Source organism: Hesperophylax consimilis, chromosome 16 (genome assembly GCF_061612785.1).
Source record: "Hesperophylax consimilis isolate HC1 chromosome 16, BYU_Hcon_1.0, whole genome shotgun sequence".
Classification (NCBI taxonomy): Eukaryota; Metazoa; Arthropoda; class Insecta; order Trichoptera; family Limnephilidae; genus Hesperophylax; species Hesperophylax consimilis.
Genome location: NC_142851.1, coordinates 22,957,067 through 22,974,576, shown reverse-complemented (window position 1 = coordinate 22,974,576; position 17,510 = coordinate 22,957,067). Strand labels below are relative to the sequence as shown.

General features: G+C 32.3%; 1 protein-coding gene across 1 annotated transcript in view; it reads left to right on the top strand.

The window, feature by feature from the left end:
• The window catches only part of LOC149416900 (protein turtle-like), a 359,283-nt gene that overhangs the window by 323,701 nt on the left and 18,072 nt on the right, over window positions 1-17,510 (top strand). Inside the window, exons 11-12 of the mRNA XM_089641342.1 lie at window positions 4,903-5,054; window positions 5,781-5,931. Coding sequence (XP_089497468.1) covers window positions 4,903-5,054; window positions 5,781-5,931 — 303 coding nt within the window. The remainder of the gene's footprint in view (window positions 1-4,902; window positions 5,055-5,780; window positions 5,932-17,510) is intronic.

Below are 17,510 nucleotides of genomic sequence, written 5' to 3'. Positions count from 1 at the left end.
GCTGTTTTATGCTGTTTTAATACTGTTATATTACGAACATTGTTTTGTAATACTTGCACTTATTTTGTATTTACTTGCAATCTGTAAGCACGAGCATAGAACCAAATGAAACCACTAGTTTTTATTATTTTTTACTTAGATCTCATTGTCAAGATATAAATAATAACTTTATATATATATCCTGACGATGCTTGATTTAAACGAAACCGGTCGATGTAAAAGTAATAAAAACTCATGGTTAAAAACAAAGTGTTTGATTTAATAAAAATATAATGTCAAACCACGAAGTAATCACTTCATATGAAAAAACAAATAAACAATGGTCAATTTGGAAATTATCAATTTTGGAACGTTTTAGTCTGACAGAAGAAAGTATCAAATTCGCCCAAAGGTAAATAGGCATGTCAGATAAAAGGAAAGCGTTTTTGGAAAGGCCTGTTTGATGAAATAATATATTTTTTAAATTTCACCAAGAAATGCCTTAGTTGTAAAGTTTTTTGTTGTTTTAAAACTTTTTTTTTATTTATTTTCACACAGTTAGTACGTTCAAAAACCTTTTTAGACGACCTGGAGAATAAATATCATACAATCGTGAACGTTGATAAATCAGGAATTTTCTTTATATGTTTTCAACGGGAAATTCTATATGACTTCCCAATTACAAAGTTTTCCCTCTTTTAATAGGTACGTACATCACTTTTCTACAAAAATTACCTTCTACGGACTCTGAATTCTAAGGACTTCGGATTTCTCAGTGCTTCGGTAATGTGAAAAGTACGATTATACTGAGAAGTAAACTTATTAAAGAATTGTTCTTGAGATGTGATAATGTCTTAATTTTGAAAAATGGCCAAGAAGCGAGTCCGTAATCAAGATGAACATGTAATTATAATTAATTGTCCCGGCATTCTGTGTTACGTTGAACATTATACAACTTTATTAATGGCCAACCTTTGCTTGAGAAAATTACTTAATTTTTTTCGAACACTTTTAATTTTAATAAAATACATTTAGAAATATTTATATTTCAGAAATTTGCTTAAAATTAGTTTATACTATGTGTAGCGTTATAAACAGTGATAATTTGGTACCTTCATCTAAATAAGTTATTTGCATAATGGAAGCACCTGACTTAACTAAGCTAATAACGTTCCGAGTACCAAATCGTAACACGAGACTTCCTGAGTTGTTCTTTGTTTATTCATCTTTAAAAATCTGTTTTATTGATTCCCGCGTCCAAAGGCTTCACTGGTTTGGAAAAAAATTCAGTTCCGTTGATATTTTTATTAATTCCATACTTAAACTTGAATCAAATAAAAATATTTGCTCAAAATGGTTGACTGTGATCATTACCTTTTTATTTTCTATGTCTTCTTTTGTTTCGTTTAAATTTATTAGTATTTTCTTCTTCTTCAATGTTAAGTTGTTTATTACGATAGTTTGAAAATTCCATATCTTTACATAACATACCTTGTCATTCTTTCCAACGTACAAATTATTTCATACATACATTTTTGAATAAGAAATCAAATCAATAGATGGTGTGTGGTATTTTCTCCAGTATTCTAAATAAAACCCTCGAAATATGTTGAATAATAATAATAAAAATATTTTTTCTTCATATGAAGCGGTTACTTTGTGATGGGACATTATAATTTAAAATTAAACAATAAATTTGTAAACATCACTTATAAGTGATGTTTACAAAGTTATTGTTTAGTTTAAAAATAATAATAATTATAATATTTGGCTATTTTATTTAGCTCCGTTTTCGTGAAAAATCACCTCAAGGGCGATGAACAAATAAATTTATTATTTAATAAATACAGCTGGCTTAAAACTAGGATTCATAATAACTAGCGACTTACATCTTATTAAGACTTATTTCTAGTGACTTGCGTCTAAGGCTCATAACAATAATATATACAATTATGTATACTCGACTAAACCAATTACCTTTTGATTTAGCGAAATTGAAAAATTAATCGCCGAAGTTTATTTGAATTTTTAAAATCATTCCTTAGAAAATTCCATTCACGACGATTCATTCCGATGAAATTAAAATGCTTGAATGAACGCTTTACGACTCCGGCAAACTTAGCATCTACGTCATCTTATGAATTCTGGGAAGATATGTAGGAAGGGAGAAAGGGGGATGGGTTTGAGTCTCGGTTTGTGAAATTTACAACTTCAACTCTCGGGGTCATACTCCAGTGTCGTCTATCATAAGACGCATAGAGTCTTATCTTTAAAGCAGCCCGTACTGAGTCACACCTGATAAAACCTGAATTACAACACTTTTTTCCCATCTCTACGTCTCTAATTATTTTGTTTTTGTAGGAGGTATTTTATTACATGGTCGGTGTTTTTTTAAACAGAGGCCTTCACTAATTACAAATAATGGCTTTCATTTAGAATAAAAACAGGTTTTATTTATTTAATTAATATTTCTTACTTTGTATTTATCGTGTTATGAAGTACTTTTAGATGATTATTTTTTTAAAACACGTTGTTATTGCAATTTATTTGTAAAAATTAATTATATTTAAAATTCACAATTTACCGAAGTTATTCTTAAGTTCTGTAAGTATATTAGTTTTCATTATTGTGACAGCCATTACCATGTTGCGCTATTTTATCTTTTAACCAACGTTTCGGAAAGCGTTGCGTTGTCCAACATCAGGATAGATGAACACCACATTTCTAATACCCTTAAACCAATCACGATAATACTTTTGGCAGTGAAAATATCAAATCCTTTAAGTTTTTTGATTGTGTTTAAAATTGACAAGTGAAATAATATCAACTTCTATAATGATCAAAGGTAGCCATATTGGCATTCAGAGCTAGGCAGCTTGATGGAAATGAAACAGCAATCACAATAATAAAAACTAAAAACTCGCAAAACAATAATAACGTATTTAAATTTTATTTATTTACTTCAATTTATGAAAAACACTCTTAATTTATTAAATTGGTGCCTATTATATCTCTGTATTAATTTATTTAAAAACCCTTGATTTGCCATTATAATTTCACCAACTTATAAAAATCAGTCAAACAAATGAATTAGTTGGAACACCAGCAATTGCACGAGAAAACATTTGAAAACTTTACTATTTTTGTTGTGTTTTAATAAATAACCAGACCCACGAGTCAAACAAAACAAAAGAAAAAAATATTTTTGAATAATATTGTGGGTACAAACTGAAAATATTCACGCATCATATTTTGGTAAGAGTCTGGTAAAAATCCTTAAATGGTATCCCAGGTTGTTAGTTTGTTGTATATACAAAGGAGTTCTTGTGAGGTGTCACAAAAAATCAGAGCGTCGGACTTTATCTGTTTTCTTTGCAAACAATTAAACAAGACCATGGAGATGACATTCTCCGTGAGAATTCATTTCAAATTGCTTCGAATCGCTTAATTAATAGTAAAGTTTTGAACAGTGAAAAATAGTTGTTCCTGGACCACTCAACTAGGGACCGCTGTTTCACAAAATTTGAACAATTTCTTAGTTGAAATTAAAGTTTTGTGAATGTTCTATTTTAGTTCTGTAACTATTTGATCATCGGCCGTTTTTTACAGTATTTTTATGCGTTTTTTTTAATTACTTGGATAATAGCAGAACTTGAATAGGAATTTCACAGAACTTAAATACCATCTTTGAAATTTAAGGAATTGTTCGAATTCAATGAAAAAACCCTTCCTAACTTTATTTTAATTCATGCAAAAATATTATCTGGAGCCCGAAACTAACCATACAAGTACTTTTGTGTTTGCAATCAAACCTGCTTCCACGAATTACTCAAATACTCTTCAAACAACGGTTTTCATTAGGTGCATTTTATCAACTGAAATTCCGCGAATTTTGCGACCTATTTGCGAAAAACATACCGCATGTTTGTGATGTTATGAGCTTTCAAAACATTAACGCAGTGTTCCTTCATGTAGCGGTAATATTTCTGCTGCTGAAAGCTCCATTGTAACCTCACTTTTTGTTACATCGCGCTCCTTCAAGTACATAGCCTTTAAAACCAGTCTAAACTGTCTGGGATGTATTTGGTTGTTTAAATTTCTTCTAAACTTCATAGTGCACATTTACGTATTCTAAACTTTTTCAAACATTGTTATACACATAAATCAAAACCTTGATTCATGTATTTACCTACATCCTTATTGATACGCATACGAAAAATGACACGATACAGTGGTATGCTTTTACAAGTTAATATATTAACAATAATAAATTGCTCTAAAATATATAAAAAAATTTGACGGCCACAGTGGTCGAGGACTAAGGCTCTCGATTAGTAAGCCAGATGTCGCAGGTTCAAATCCCGGCTTGCGCAATTAAATATAATTGTTAAATGTGACAATTGATCTAAAATAGGTATTTGCGGCGCATTTTAGAGTGGAAAAAACTCTCAGTATCGCCCTGGTGTACGACCACCATTCAGAATTGAAATATTACTTGTGATTTTGGCAGTGTTTGGCGACCAAATCTGAATAATCTCCGCACTACCTTCAACCACACAATATTACCCAAAGGGGAATATTATGGTCTCACTGGCTCCAGATGGTTGGTAGCAGTTGGAAACCTAGTATGGTTTAACTTAAAAAAAAACGTTGAGCTAATTATATTAAGTATCATTTGTGTCTCTCTTTGGTATCTTTTTTTCTCTTTGTGTCATTTTTGTCTATTCCACAACCCATTGCTTAAATTGTGTCTCTTGCCTGTCTTTGTAGGTTTTTCATGTTTAATGTGACAAAAACAATTGTTATATGTCAGTTAAAGACAAGCGTAGGAAAATACTGGAACTAATAAAAAAATAACAATTAAATGTGGCGTTATGTATGTCATTAGATTTATATCCTTCATCTTCATTATTTTATGCATAGATGTGCCGATATGCAAGACAGGAGCTGAAGTTAAGGAGCTGGCCACCCTCCGGTTCAGCCCCGTGGAGGTTCGTTGCGAAGTAGACTCACCCCCTGAAGCCGGCCCAGTTAAGTTCTCCTGGACGTACAATAGGACGAGAGACGTGTTACCTGTAAGTTATTACGAAGTAAAAACTGTGAATTACAATTTGAATGATTTGACGTAAAAACGTGTTATGTAAAAAAACATAAACATAGTTCGTTACAAAATTATTGCACATTGAGCTAAATATTATTTTTTACATTTGTGTCCCTTGTGTCTCTTTGTATTACTTGTCAATATGTAAATACCGTATATCCTTTTTTAATAAACTGAATTTTTGTAGCTAGATTGTTCTCACGTAAGTGAGTGCATCTCTAAGATTCCAATATAAATTTATAATTAAAGTATTTAGAAGTGTAAATTTTATTACTGTGTTCCTAACAGTAGATGTTTAAACTATATATAACATTATTTTATCTTACTTTTACCTACACCATTAGTCAATGACACTAATTTATATAAATTATATTTCACAACCTTAGAAAAAAATTAAAAGCACTTAACCGCTTTCTCATAATTTTCCTTTACATAATTATAATTTAAACAACAAAAACCAAATGAGCAATTTTATAGCAGTTTTCCACTATCTTGAAATACAACCACGTAAACAAACAATTCGTTTTAATAATGTAGATTAAAAATTCCTCTTTTTTGCCATTATTGCTGAAATTATCAAGATTTTATCTATCCATGAACATTTAAAATGCCAAATGCTACCTGAATATTGATTGTTATAATAATAAAATTACGTCTACAGTATCCATTACGCATTGAGCCAGTTTCTCATCTTCCACAGATCCCTGCGTCCCGGTCGAACACCAAGGGCACAGTTAACGAGTTGTCCTACACCCCCCAGGTGACCGGTGACTTTGGGACCTTAGCCTGTTGGGCCACCTCCGCGGCGGGTCACCAGAAATACCCCTGTCTGTTTAACATCGTGCCAGCAAGTGAGTCGATAAAACTATCTTCTTCAAAAATCTACCTTGCTTAATTTTATCTTATTAAGCTTCTAATGGAAGTTTATTTATTTATAAGAAACAAACAGCTTACAAAGATCAACATATGTAAAGTTAAGTCAAAAGAGTTTATTATGCTAAGGTTGCCCAGTGCTATTATTTTAAAGGATTTAAAGGGGAGAGAAAAGGGAATGTAGGTTAAGGATAGGAGATACTCATGATTTAAATTATGATCGTACGCGATACTTCTGTTAGATATTTTTTAAGGTTAGTGCTAAAAATGTCTACATATTCGGGGATTTTTTTCTAACGTTGGTTCTGCATGTAGGAAAATGACAGAAACCAGTTTGTCGGGTTGATTTTGACGGTAGGTATATTATTTTTTATTAAATTGGTAAGTTATGAGGTATGAAAAAAAAAACAAATTCTAATCAAGAGAAGCTATTGTAGAGAAGAATAACAGAAAAATAACATGACAAAATTTTATAAAATCGTATCAACATAATTATAAGCAGTAGATATTTATTTTGCAATGGTGTAGGACTTAGCCAGCAGAGGAACTGAACCCACGATGCCTGGGCGGGAACTTGGCAACCAAATTTGTCAACTCGGCCACTGTCTGGTTTTATTTTTATTTTTTAAAAATGTCAAAAAGAATGTGACCTTACTGGTATACCCCGTTCTAAGGTCATATTGTACGTTTTATGTGTGAATTTAAAAAAATATAATTAGTTTTTTTTTGTAAGGGTGTTAATTTTTTGTGTTAAAATATTACTAAACTGTACAGCATCATCTAGAAGGAAAATATAAAAGAATAATTAATAATACTTCTTTTGAAGTTGGTTATTTTTTAATGGTTTTTATTTAAAGAGGGAGGATTTAAAATAATTTAATGAATAAATATTGCATATTTCTCTGTCATAAATTGGTTTTAGTTGTGGGTTGGTGAAATGAGGATCTTGTGAATTATATTCATACTATCGATTTGCCAGCTAAGATCTATTGACTTAAAAAACCTATTCTCAGTATCCAAAAGCATTCAGATTCGAAACTTTGTTAGAAGCGGTTCTAGTCTTATAATCTTACCATATCTGAATAGCCAGGTACTTTTTGTCTATAATCTTCTCATTAATCTGTTGTCTAACGATGCGACAGCGTCAATAATATTATTGTTTTGTGTCCTAGGCAGTAATTTCCATACGGGCCACATAACGCTAGAATATCTATTACCAAATGATACTCGTACGTCCTCATAAAACACATTTTGTCTCCTTTTCTATAATGGACAGACACATAAGAAAAATTTAAGGAGATTCAAAGCTTTCTTTTAACATTTAAAAATTTACCATAGATGCTCTCGTAAAATTTGAAATAATTTTATAAAAAAGAAAACCGCCAAACGGTCCACCCGGTCAATGTTTACGTATTTTTTTATAGGAAACAAAAAAAAAGATAAAAAAAATAACCATTTTAATATGTGTTTTTTTCAAATTTCGTTAACATGAAAAAAAAACAAATTAAAGATATGTTCGCGTAAAAAAAATTGTCATTTAAAAAATTAAAGGTGTCTTTCGGCTTCTTTTCAGAATAAGTATTTTATTTTGAGATACGGTAAAAAAACAGCGAATCTACATGAAAATGAATTTCAAGCGGGAATATTTAGTGACCTTTGTCAAGATCCAAGGGATTTAAATTAAAATATAAAATCATTCAAAATATCATTTAAGTACAAATAAAAGTAGTTAAATATTGCGTTTTGCTCTTTTTCACAATTTTGTTCTCGCATTTTAAATGGTTATTTAGTTTTCTATCACATTTTCTTCACATTCCCCCATCAAGAAAACAGCGACCATTACCAAACAATAAAACACGGCATGTGCAAATCCAGCATCATAACATCTGCTGCACAATATTCTTTTATTGAATAGCCTCTCCGGCCACAAATAGCTTAAAAGAAGCTCCAGCGGTGACATTTACCGTGACGCTTTAACTGCGGAGGGGAAGACAACCAACTCGCATTAGATGCTGAGGAAAGACCCCGATAACAGTTTTGTTTTCCCAAGTGAAGTGGAAATAACTGCCAGTTTGCGAAGTATTCCTCTCCACTTCTTATTATTTTTAGATAGATCATTATGGGGAAAGAGTTTGAAAGAAAATATTATCTCTATTTTCTGAGGCGATTTTTAAAGACTAGCAATAGATGTTGGTCATATATTAAAATTTATGTGTTTGCTTTCTTTGAATATTGAGAGCGATAAATAATATAAAGAAATATTTATTTAATTAACATGTTAAGGATGTTGTGAAAATCCATGTGTTTTTACACTGCCTAATTTTAATACGTAATCTTGAGTACTTCTAGTTGTTACATCTTCGGACATTTAAAGAAAAATGAAATTTAGTGTTAGATGTTCTAAAAAAATCAATTACCTTGAGTTAATACGTAAAGATGGTCAATTTCTTAGAAGTGTAAAATTAGATTTATTCGTATTGGAAAATAATTATACAATGTGAATTACCTACCACAACGTTAATAATTTTGACGTAAACGAACTTTTATTATCGTCGTTATGTGCTCTCTAATCTACCAATTCATTTTCTCTATATCTCAGGCTCATCTGTACTATGCTGCCACATGTTAGATCTATAAAAATAGACCAATTGGTTCTGTCGCTTTTAGGGTGACTTTTACCTTACGGCAGTGATTAACCCATTTCTATTTTCATTTATCGCTTATCCTTGAAGGATGGTTTTTCTCTTCTTATGAAATAATTGTTACCAATTATTTGCATTAAGTATGTCTATTGTGTGTGCCTTTGAGCTGGTTTTTAACTAAAATGGCGCTACACAAAATAGCCAATTAAACTGAAAGCACCCCACTCATAATTATTATTATGGATAACGTGCTTACACTCCTCTTACATCAATATGTTCACCAATGATCATATGTACCTATATTATAATATAAATATCTATCTAACTTAGAAATACGCCGTATCTCCGAAGAGGTAGACAGAGAGGATGGACCGCCACATATCTTGCCACACGTTCCTTGCTTCATTCTCATTCAGCACGGATACTCTGCAGATATTCTAACGCTCAACTATTTGATTCACTTGACTGTAGCATGAAATTCTCTGGCATATTCGCTGTATTTCATCATTTAATTTTACATTACCTTGCAGGTAACTCCGTTAGTCGAGAACTGAACGCATTTGGCGCTAACAAAAAATTGTCCAAAGAAGCGAAGTTAGCATTCCACAATGTACCTACCTTGATGTATGGAAGTGAGGCATGGAACTGGCAAAGAAAGGATGAAAGCAGATTGAATGCTATTGAAATGAGATTCCTGAGGCGTATGTCTGTAAAACCGTGTTTGATCGTGTGAGGAATGTGGAGATCCGCAAAGAGTGCAAGGCTGATGTAAGCGTAATGAGTAAGATTAAGAAAGGGACGCTTAGATGGTTTGGGCATGTAGAGCGAATGAGCGAAGATAGAAGTCGGGGACGCCCGAAGAAGACATGGCACGATCAAGTGAATCAGATACTCGAGTCGGGCCATGTCAAGAGTCAGAACAATAGAAGAGTATTTATGAGACGATGTATGAATGTGAATGAGGCAAGAAGTGTATGCCACGACCGAGTTGTTTGGCGGTCCGTCCTCTCTGCCTACCCCTGGGAAACGGCGGGGAAATGGCGTGATGGCTAGTTAGTTAGTTAGTTCAATTTTACGTAATATAAAAAATAAAACAATTAAATAGGTGAACTCAGAAAATTATTCACTGTACTTTAGTGATGTTTTCCCAGAAAAAGAACCAAACACTTAAGGCATTTTTTCATGATTCTAATTACTGTTACATACCTACATTATAAAAAAATTATTTAAAACCATTTTAAATATCATGTCTTCCGTGATTGAAGTTAAACTAAATATTCTGTTCCAGTATGAATAGTTGTATGCAATAAAAACGCCTATAATAATTGTAGAAAACTCTTAGTGTGATTAAACAAAACGACTTTAAAAAGGTGAATTTTTGATATCGTAACTTATGTACCCTGCTAACAGGCAAACAAATCGAGTAATATTCTTAGTATCAGGCTCACAAATTACCGAAATTACACTCAGATAACAGCCACTCCCGGGTAGTTGGAGTAGACTTTTATTCTTTTCGAAGAGGCGATTATATTTAACTTAAGTAAGGGAGCCCGCAATCTTCGCGTAATTTAAAGTTTTATAGAGCAAGTATAATCCAGTAACGACCGGAGTCTGCGATTGAAAAGGACTAGAGGATGTTCGAGGGGAACGGAAAGAATGTTGTAATAGTTGCAGAAGTACCTCGGCGGGGGTGGGGAGCAAACTTTCCAACTGTCCCCGTACAGATGACAAATTTCATTTCAGTCATCATCTTCTGAGATAAAGTTAGGCTTGCATTTTACAATGACCCGCGAGGAGCGTTCTGTGAATGAAAAAAATAAGCTATTGTACATTAGTTTATACCCTAACTAAAAACCAGAAAATCTGTTTGGTAGAAAAACTGTGAGCCGTGGTAAATTGTACTAAAAAATCCTTCTTTTTTGTTGGCGAGATATTTCTTGGTCAATGCAAATATTTCCGTCATCATTATAATTATAGAAAGAGTCATTTTAAAACAGTGTGTGGCCGTTAATTCATTGTTTTTCATTTTATGTATTAATGATTTTATCAATGTTGTAAAATACTCTGAAATAGAATTATTTCCTGATGATGCTAAGCTATACAAGCCAATAAAAAGTCTAAACGATTGTGTCAATTAACAACATGATTTAAACAATATATCCACCTATTGCCAACAAAATCTAGATGTTTCAAAATGTCATTACATTATCTTTTCAAAAAAATTAAAAAATTTAATTATTCTTTAAACAACAACAACATTGCAACAGTCTCAGATATTCGTGATCTTGGAATAACCCTTGATAGTAAACCACACTATAACCTTCATATACATCAAATCACAAATAAAGCTGCTAAAATGTTAGGCTTCATCATAAGAAATACAAAACTTTTTAATAGAATCGATATCATTAAGCAACTCTACTTTGCCTATCTACGAAGTAATTTGGAGTTTGCATCAGTTGTTTGGTCTCCATTTTACAAAATCCACATAAACAAAATCGAAGAAATTCAAAACAAATTCCTAAAATATCCTTGTTACAAGTCATTTTTAAGATTTAATAATTATGCAGAGGCAGCTTCATACTTTAAAATTGATTCTCTGAGTGTTCGGAGGCATCATAAGGATGCACTATTCCTGTGTAAAGTAATTAACAATGATATTCAATGCCCAGAGTCGCTAAGCAAGATTCCATTCAATATACCTGCGCGTTCAACAAGCTCTTGTGTCCTGTTCAGGGTTGATCAAAGCAAAACGAACTCTGAGCAAAATTCTTGCCTGAACAGACTATGCAATAATCACAATGACAATCCAAGGTTCATATTTTCAGTTGCGAACTTACCAAATACAAGAGGTTCAAAAAATAATATTTCTCTAATGGTTTGTGAATAATGTGTATGTCTCTATTGTTTATATCTCTATTATTTATTTATCTATTGACGCCCTATTGGGCTTTTAAATACATAAAAATTACAAATTTCATTTTTGACAACAGTATAAAACAAACAATAGAAAATCGAAATGATTTTTCATACATTATTTACATTTAAAAAGTGGTGGACTAATTTGGTTTTAAATGTATTGAAGTTTAAATTAAATATGTCAGCGACATCACTTAGTTCATTCCCCAACCTATGTATTCTTTCCAAAGATATTAGAAGAACGAGATATGCTATGTTGGCCGCCGGACCGTAGGCGGAGTACTACCTAATTAGGGTACTTTGAATACTATCGGGACGTGTACGCACAGAAATCTGTTCTCTGTATTAGTGCGGATACCTTAGCGTAAGCGAAGGTGTGCAGTAGTATTGGTGAACAAAACCGGCGACACTGGGCAAAACAATTCCGTACAGTATGAACTGTTCATAGCACATCTCGTTCTTCTAATATCTTTGATTCTTTCTAACACAGAATTCGTAGCGAAGTTATTGTTGTAGAATGAAATATTCCGTCTAGTATATTTTGGAGGTATGTGTAAAGATAGCAAGTTTATAGTGTCAGGGCAGTCTAACCTTGAATGAACAATTTTATATAATAAAAGGAGATCAATCACAAATATTTCATAATTTCTTTGAACCCCATAATGTCAACCTGCTCAATATTCAGGTGGCTAGCATTATAAGCCCCGCGAGCCCACACAACAGCAATAAATCCATCAAGCTCACCCAAAGATATGCCCCAATTATCATTGTTTGTCTGACAATGAGCTTCTGTCTCGGTGCACATTTTTATATGTCGATATTATGATTTGATTTATATCTACAACCTCTCTTCATGGATATAAATGTATTGTTTTGTAAAGTTTTCGTTTTAAATAATCTTTTCTTTTGTTCAATTTTTTTAATTCATATTCCTTTCTCACAAATTTAATTTACTTATTCCATATTATGCTGTCTCAGTAGAGGTAAAGTCACAAGGAGGAAATCCATAATTTGTTTTATTTTGACTATATAATACTTATGTACAAACTGATTAAATGTTAACTGTCGATTTCCCGAAAATTAATAAATAAGTTAGTCTCGAGCGATAGAGATTTCCGGGTTTTCGGGTTTCGATCGAGCCATTCGAATAAATTAATATCATATATCCAAATATAAATTCGGAAACGTATGAACTTCTTACTGCGGATTAAGCCCAATGAATCTAATTAGAGTTCACCGTGTATCACTCATTCTTAGGTTTTCTATATTCTTTAAAATCGTTAAATTTGTAATTCATATTGTAAATCACATACCTAAATTTGGCTTTCGAATGAAAAAGACCTCAATTAAAAGGACGTATTAAATTCAAAGTTATTGTATTTTTTCATTAAATATGTTATATATACATATTTTCAGATAATTTTAGTGAATTCCATTAAGTAATGCAAATCCTATAATTTTTTTTCTATCGATGTTCAAAAACTATTGATATGGAAAACTGGTTTCAAACTGTAATAATTATTGCCATTCATAAATGAGTAATACGGGAGAAAATTATTATTTATTTACGGGTCAAACCTTATTCCTTTGCAGTAAACTATCTTGGAATGGTGAAGTTCCACTCAAAAGCAGTCATGGTGTAATATCTCTTCAATTGGATTCAAATTGCTTCTGTCAAATGGCCGCCCTTTGGCTTGTTTGGGAGCAAATCCTCAAACTCTGACCAAACTAGTCAACTCCTGTCTCCTGCACTCTCCATCCAATTTATGGACTCCTGGTCATCCACAAAATTAAGGATGAGATTTGTCTAAGTGAGTGTGACATGGATTTTGAAAAGTTCGTATCTAGTGACCACGCTACTGCACTCCTCGGGAAATGACTTAATTATTCTAGTTATTCAACTTATTAATGTTATTAGGAAGTGCCTACATATAGAATTATTTTATGTCCTAATATATACATATTATGATATACTAAAAGGAGCATGTTTCAAATCTGCTTTGTTTCGCATATAGTTTCTTTTGATAAATGCCACTTGAATAAGACACAAACACTCTTGAAAGAGGTTTATTTTTTAAATTGAAGAAAATAGAAGCAGCTTTGTAGAAACGATTTGAATTATAATTAAAAATCACCATTAAGTTTTTATTAAAACCATTTTCATATTGTTACATTTGAATATTTATAAAACCATTTTCATATTTTTGTTATTTGTTTTTGGGGTGTTATGCCGTGTTGCGTAAATACTTTTGGCCGTGAAAATCTTAAATCACATTTTCATATTGCTACATTCAAATATTATTTATATTTGAAAAATCGTTGAAAACTCACTCTCCTAGAAATATGCAGTAAAACAATGAATTCATACTTAGCAATGGAATTATTTTTCAAATATTCAATTATTTTTAAGATTTTTTTTTTTTGTTTTTCTGGAGAAAATATTTTCCAACACCCTACGAGCTTGCATCTAACGTAGGTTCGAAATCCGTGCCTGAAGGCATATTTTTCAACAATAATAATTATAGGCTTTACACAATCTTATATTGATGTCGCATTGTTAGCCAATCTCTCAAGCTCTTTAACAATGGTATTTTTTTAGCTTAAGGTTTTTAGCTTAATACACAAAAATGCGAAAAAATCGTTGTATTAACAGAATAACCCTCTACATCAGTGCTCCGCAACCGGTGTGCCGTGGCACACTGGTGTGCCGTGAGCCGGATACAGGTGTGCCGCGGTCAAATTTAATGTATTTGACAATTTACAATATTTTGTTATGTATTTAATATACAATGACAAACTATTTTTCATAATATTGTCTATTTTTCAAAATGTAGAATAGACTATTTATTATAAATAAATATTTTTTCAATGTTCCTCTAGCGCCTGGTTCCAATTTTTGAAAACTGCAATGTGTTTTGTACACACCATGGCCGCACAAAATTAGTCGTACACAAAGAAAAATTTGCCTTATGAGCGTCTCTGAAGACTCATGCCCATGCGCATGCGTTATACTGCATTTGCACACGTTATGATCACGTTCACTCGTCCGTCATTACTGTCGTGTGTAGAGCTGTCACTACTTTTACAACACAAAAAACAGGTTTCTAGCATTAACGATAATTATTATTAATTGTGTGTGGTTAGCGTTCTTCTTCGTGTGATAAATATTTAGTTTTATATCCCTTTAAATATGGAGAAAATATCCGTCTGGTGATGAAGAACCCAGCACAAGTGTTACAAAAAAACAAAGAAGATAGTGAAAAGAAATACGACGAAGACTATATTAAATATACATTTCCGACAAGGCAATCATAACACTACTTCCATTTTAAACGACATATTTATGTGAGCAAAGTTTTTCAACGCTAGTATTAATAAAAAATGATAAGCGGTCATGCTTAAAAGGTCTTGACCAAGAACTTCGGGTTGCGCTGTTAAAAATCGAGCCGAATATAAAACTTTTGTGTTCATTGAAATAAGCGCAGATATCACATTAATTTTTTTATAACAATTATTAAGATTACGTAAAAATAAAAATGTTAAAGTTATATGTTTGGATACTTTTCAAATAAAAAACCAAAGATTATTGAAAAATTTGTCTATCAATTTAATACCTATATATTTTAGCTTTTGGTGTGCCACGAAATTCTAGGAAGAATTTTGGTGCGTCGTCGGTGAGCAAAGGTTGCGGAGCACTGCTCTACATCATGCATTTTTTATGTTTGCATCCAGATAAATTCAAAGTTTCTATCACGGATTCAAGTTAGTTTTTCTTCTCCACAATGGGGTGGAAGGGGTTTTGTCGGAGTGGATGAAATTTAACAGGGTGTTTCTAGTTTTCAACAGCAGTAAATTTTACAAAATTTACAAAGTAGTTTTTTGGTGCCATTTAAAATCCTTTTTGGTTTACGGAAACACCTTACGACACCTGCTTGAAAATTGATGTAGGCACTTACTTACCGTTGAAGGCTGTCAAAAAAAAAATTTATGAAATATCAAACAAGATACTTATTTTCAATCCATAAATATTTTATTTTATTAACAAAAATCTAGCGGTGCTTTGACCGACTATACAAGTTAAGCATGTCGTCCTGTAATAAGTTACATATAATAAGACCAAAATGGGTGTGACGCAACAAACGATGGTAAGCCAACTCTTGTATAAAATATATTAAAACAAGAACAAGCTTTATAAATAATAAGACACTTTTAATAACCGAACGTTACTGTTTTTTTCACTATCAGAGTCGATAAATCTGAAATGCTCCGGGAGTCCACCTTCCCATCCACCGCCCCGGGAATCATTATTTGTATAACTACAGGTCACGCCATTTTAGGTCACCCCATATCCGCCATAAGTCACCTCAGAGTCAGGTCAGGTCAGAGACCGGTTGAGAGAGATATTTTTACCTCTTCAGCCGGACTCTTTCGACCCATCATCTTGCACCGCACCAAAAGGGATGGATCATATGTCCGTCACTCCTAGACCCTTGGCGTTTATGTCCACGCAGACCTATCTAAATATCGCATCCCTTTCAAAATGGCCGTCATTTCGAGTGTCATCATGTCCTAATATTTATCAAAATTTAATAATTCAACTAATATACATTTCAGTCTTGTTACTATTTGTCACACTCATATACCTAAGAAAAAAATTAAATCAGTTTTCCGATTTGTCAGTGGTTTTAGTAAAATTTTAGTTTTACTAAACAAAAGAAATCTAAATTTCTCGAAAATTAAACATTTCTTTATCTCATTATTCTGTTTTCGTATCGTCATTTGAATGACCTGTTTCGCAGTCCTTTTATAAGGCAATAAAATATGAACATTTCTCCTCAATAATATTTCCCGTTTTTCCCAACTCCCTACAATATCCTATCAGGCCGAGCTGCCCCGCCGTCAGCTGATGGAGTTTAATGTTCTGTAATCAAGCTTTTCTCCTGTTATTCTACAAGGAAATTGGTTTTGATTTATGTTCAAAGTGAAGTTGAGCGCAGTTGGAGTAATGTGGGTACTTGGTACCTACCCAATAGACTAGTCTTCCATCCCTTGGTGGTGACACCACGGGGCGAGATAAAATTTGTCGAGTTGGTAATTTAATCAGAAAAAGTTGTTGCGCGGGGGTAGTAAATAAAAATAATTGAGTTATTTTAATTTTGCAAGTTGTGCGAGGGGAGTTAAAAAAAAATCAGGCATTTTATGAAATAAGTAAAGAAAATGCTTACATAATTATAATGGAAATAATTACCAGATGCGTTCGCTGCAAAGATATATACGCAAGAACCCATTCCTCACAAAACAGTAACGATAATTCGGGTACGGAAAGGAATTTGTCGTGAATCATTTTACTTCTCATTTCAAAGCCTACATCTAGTTATGATATTCATTATATACGAGTATATATATATATATAATGAATATCAGTTCTGGACATATCGGAATCATGCGTTGACAAAAAAGCGTTAAGTAGTGTTTCATCTAGTTTCTTGGTTAAAAATTCTATAAATTTTGCTTTGTTGAAAGACCAGTATTCAAAATCTGAAAGAAGCTTCAAATGTCTTTAGTTAAGTATCTTAAATTATCAGATATTTCCTAATCTTTCTCTTCCACTACCCATTCCGATTTCCTCCACGATTTATACATTTCCCAAAATTATAAGTAATAATGCAATAGTTCCACTGGAATCAAAAAGCCAAAAACGGAATGACATATTGCAGTGCGATAAATTACACAAGAAGGCATTAATTGACTGGCATAAACATTTTCAGGTTGACGTATTTGTAAAAGTATTTTTTCACTGTTTAAAATCGTTTATTATAAAAATATATATATAATTGTTTCGAAACAACCTGATAATAAACGTAAATATTAGTTACATAACATCATAATGTCCAATTGCGCTACGTATACAATATACCTACTTGTTTGCGGTGACGTGTTTACATTTGACTAAAACACACCCGTAACTTTACGTAAACAACAAACCTTGTGTTTGC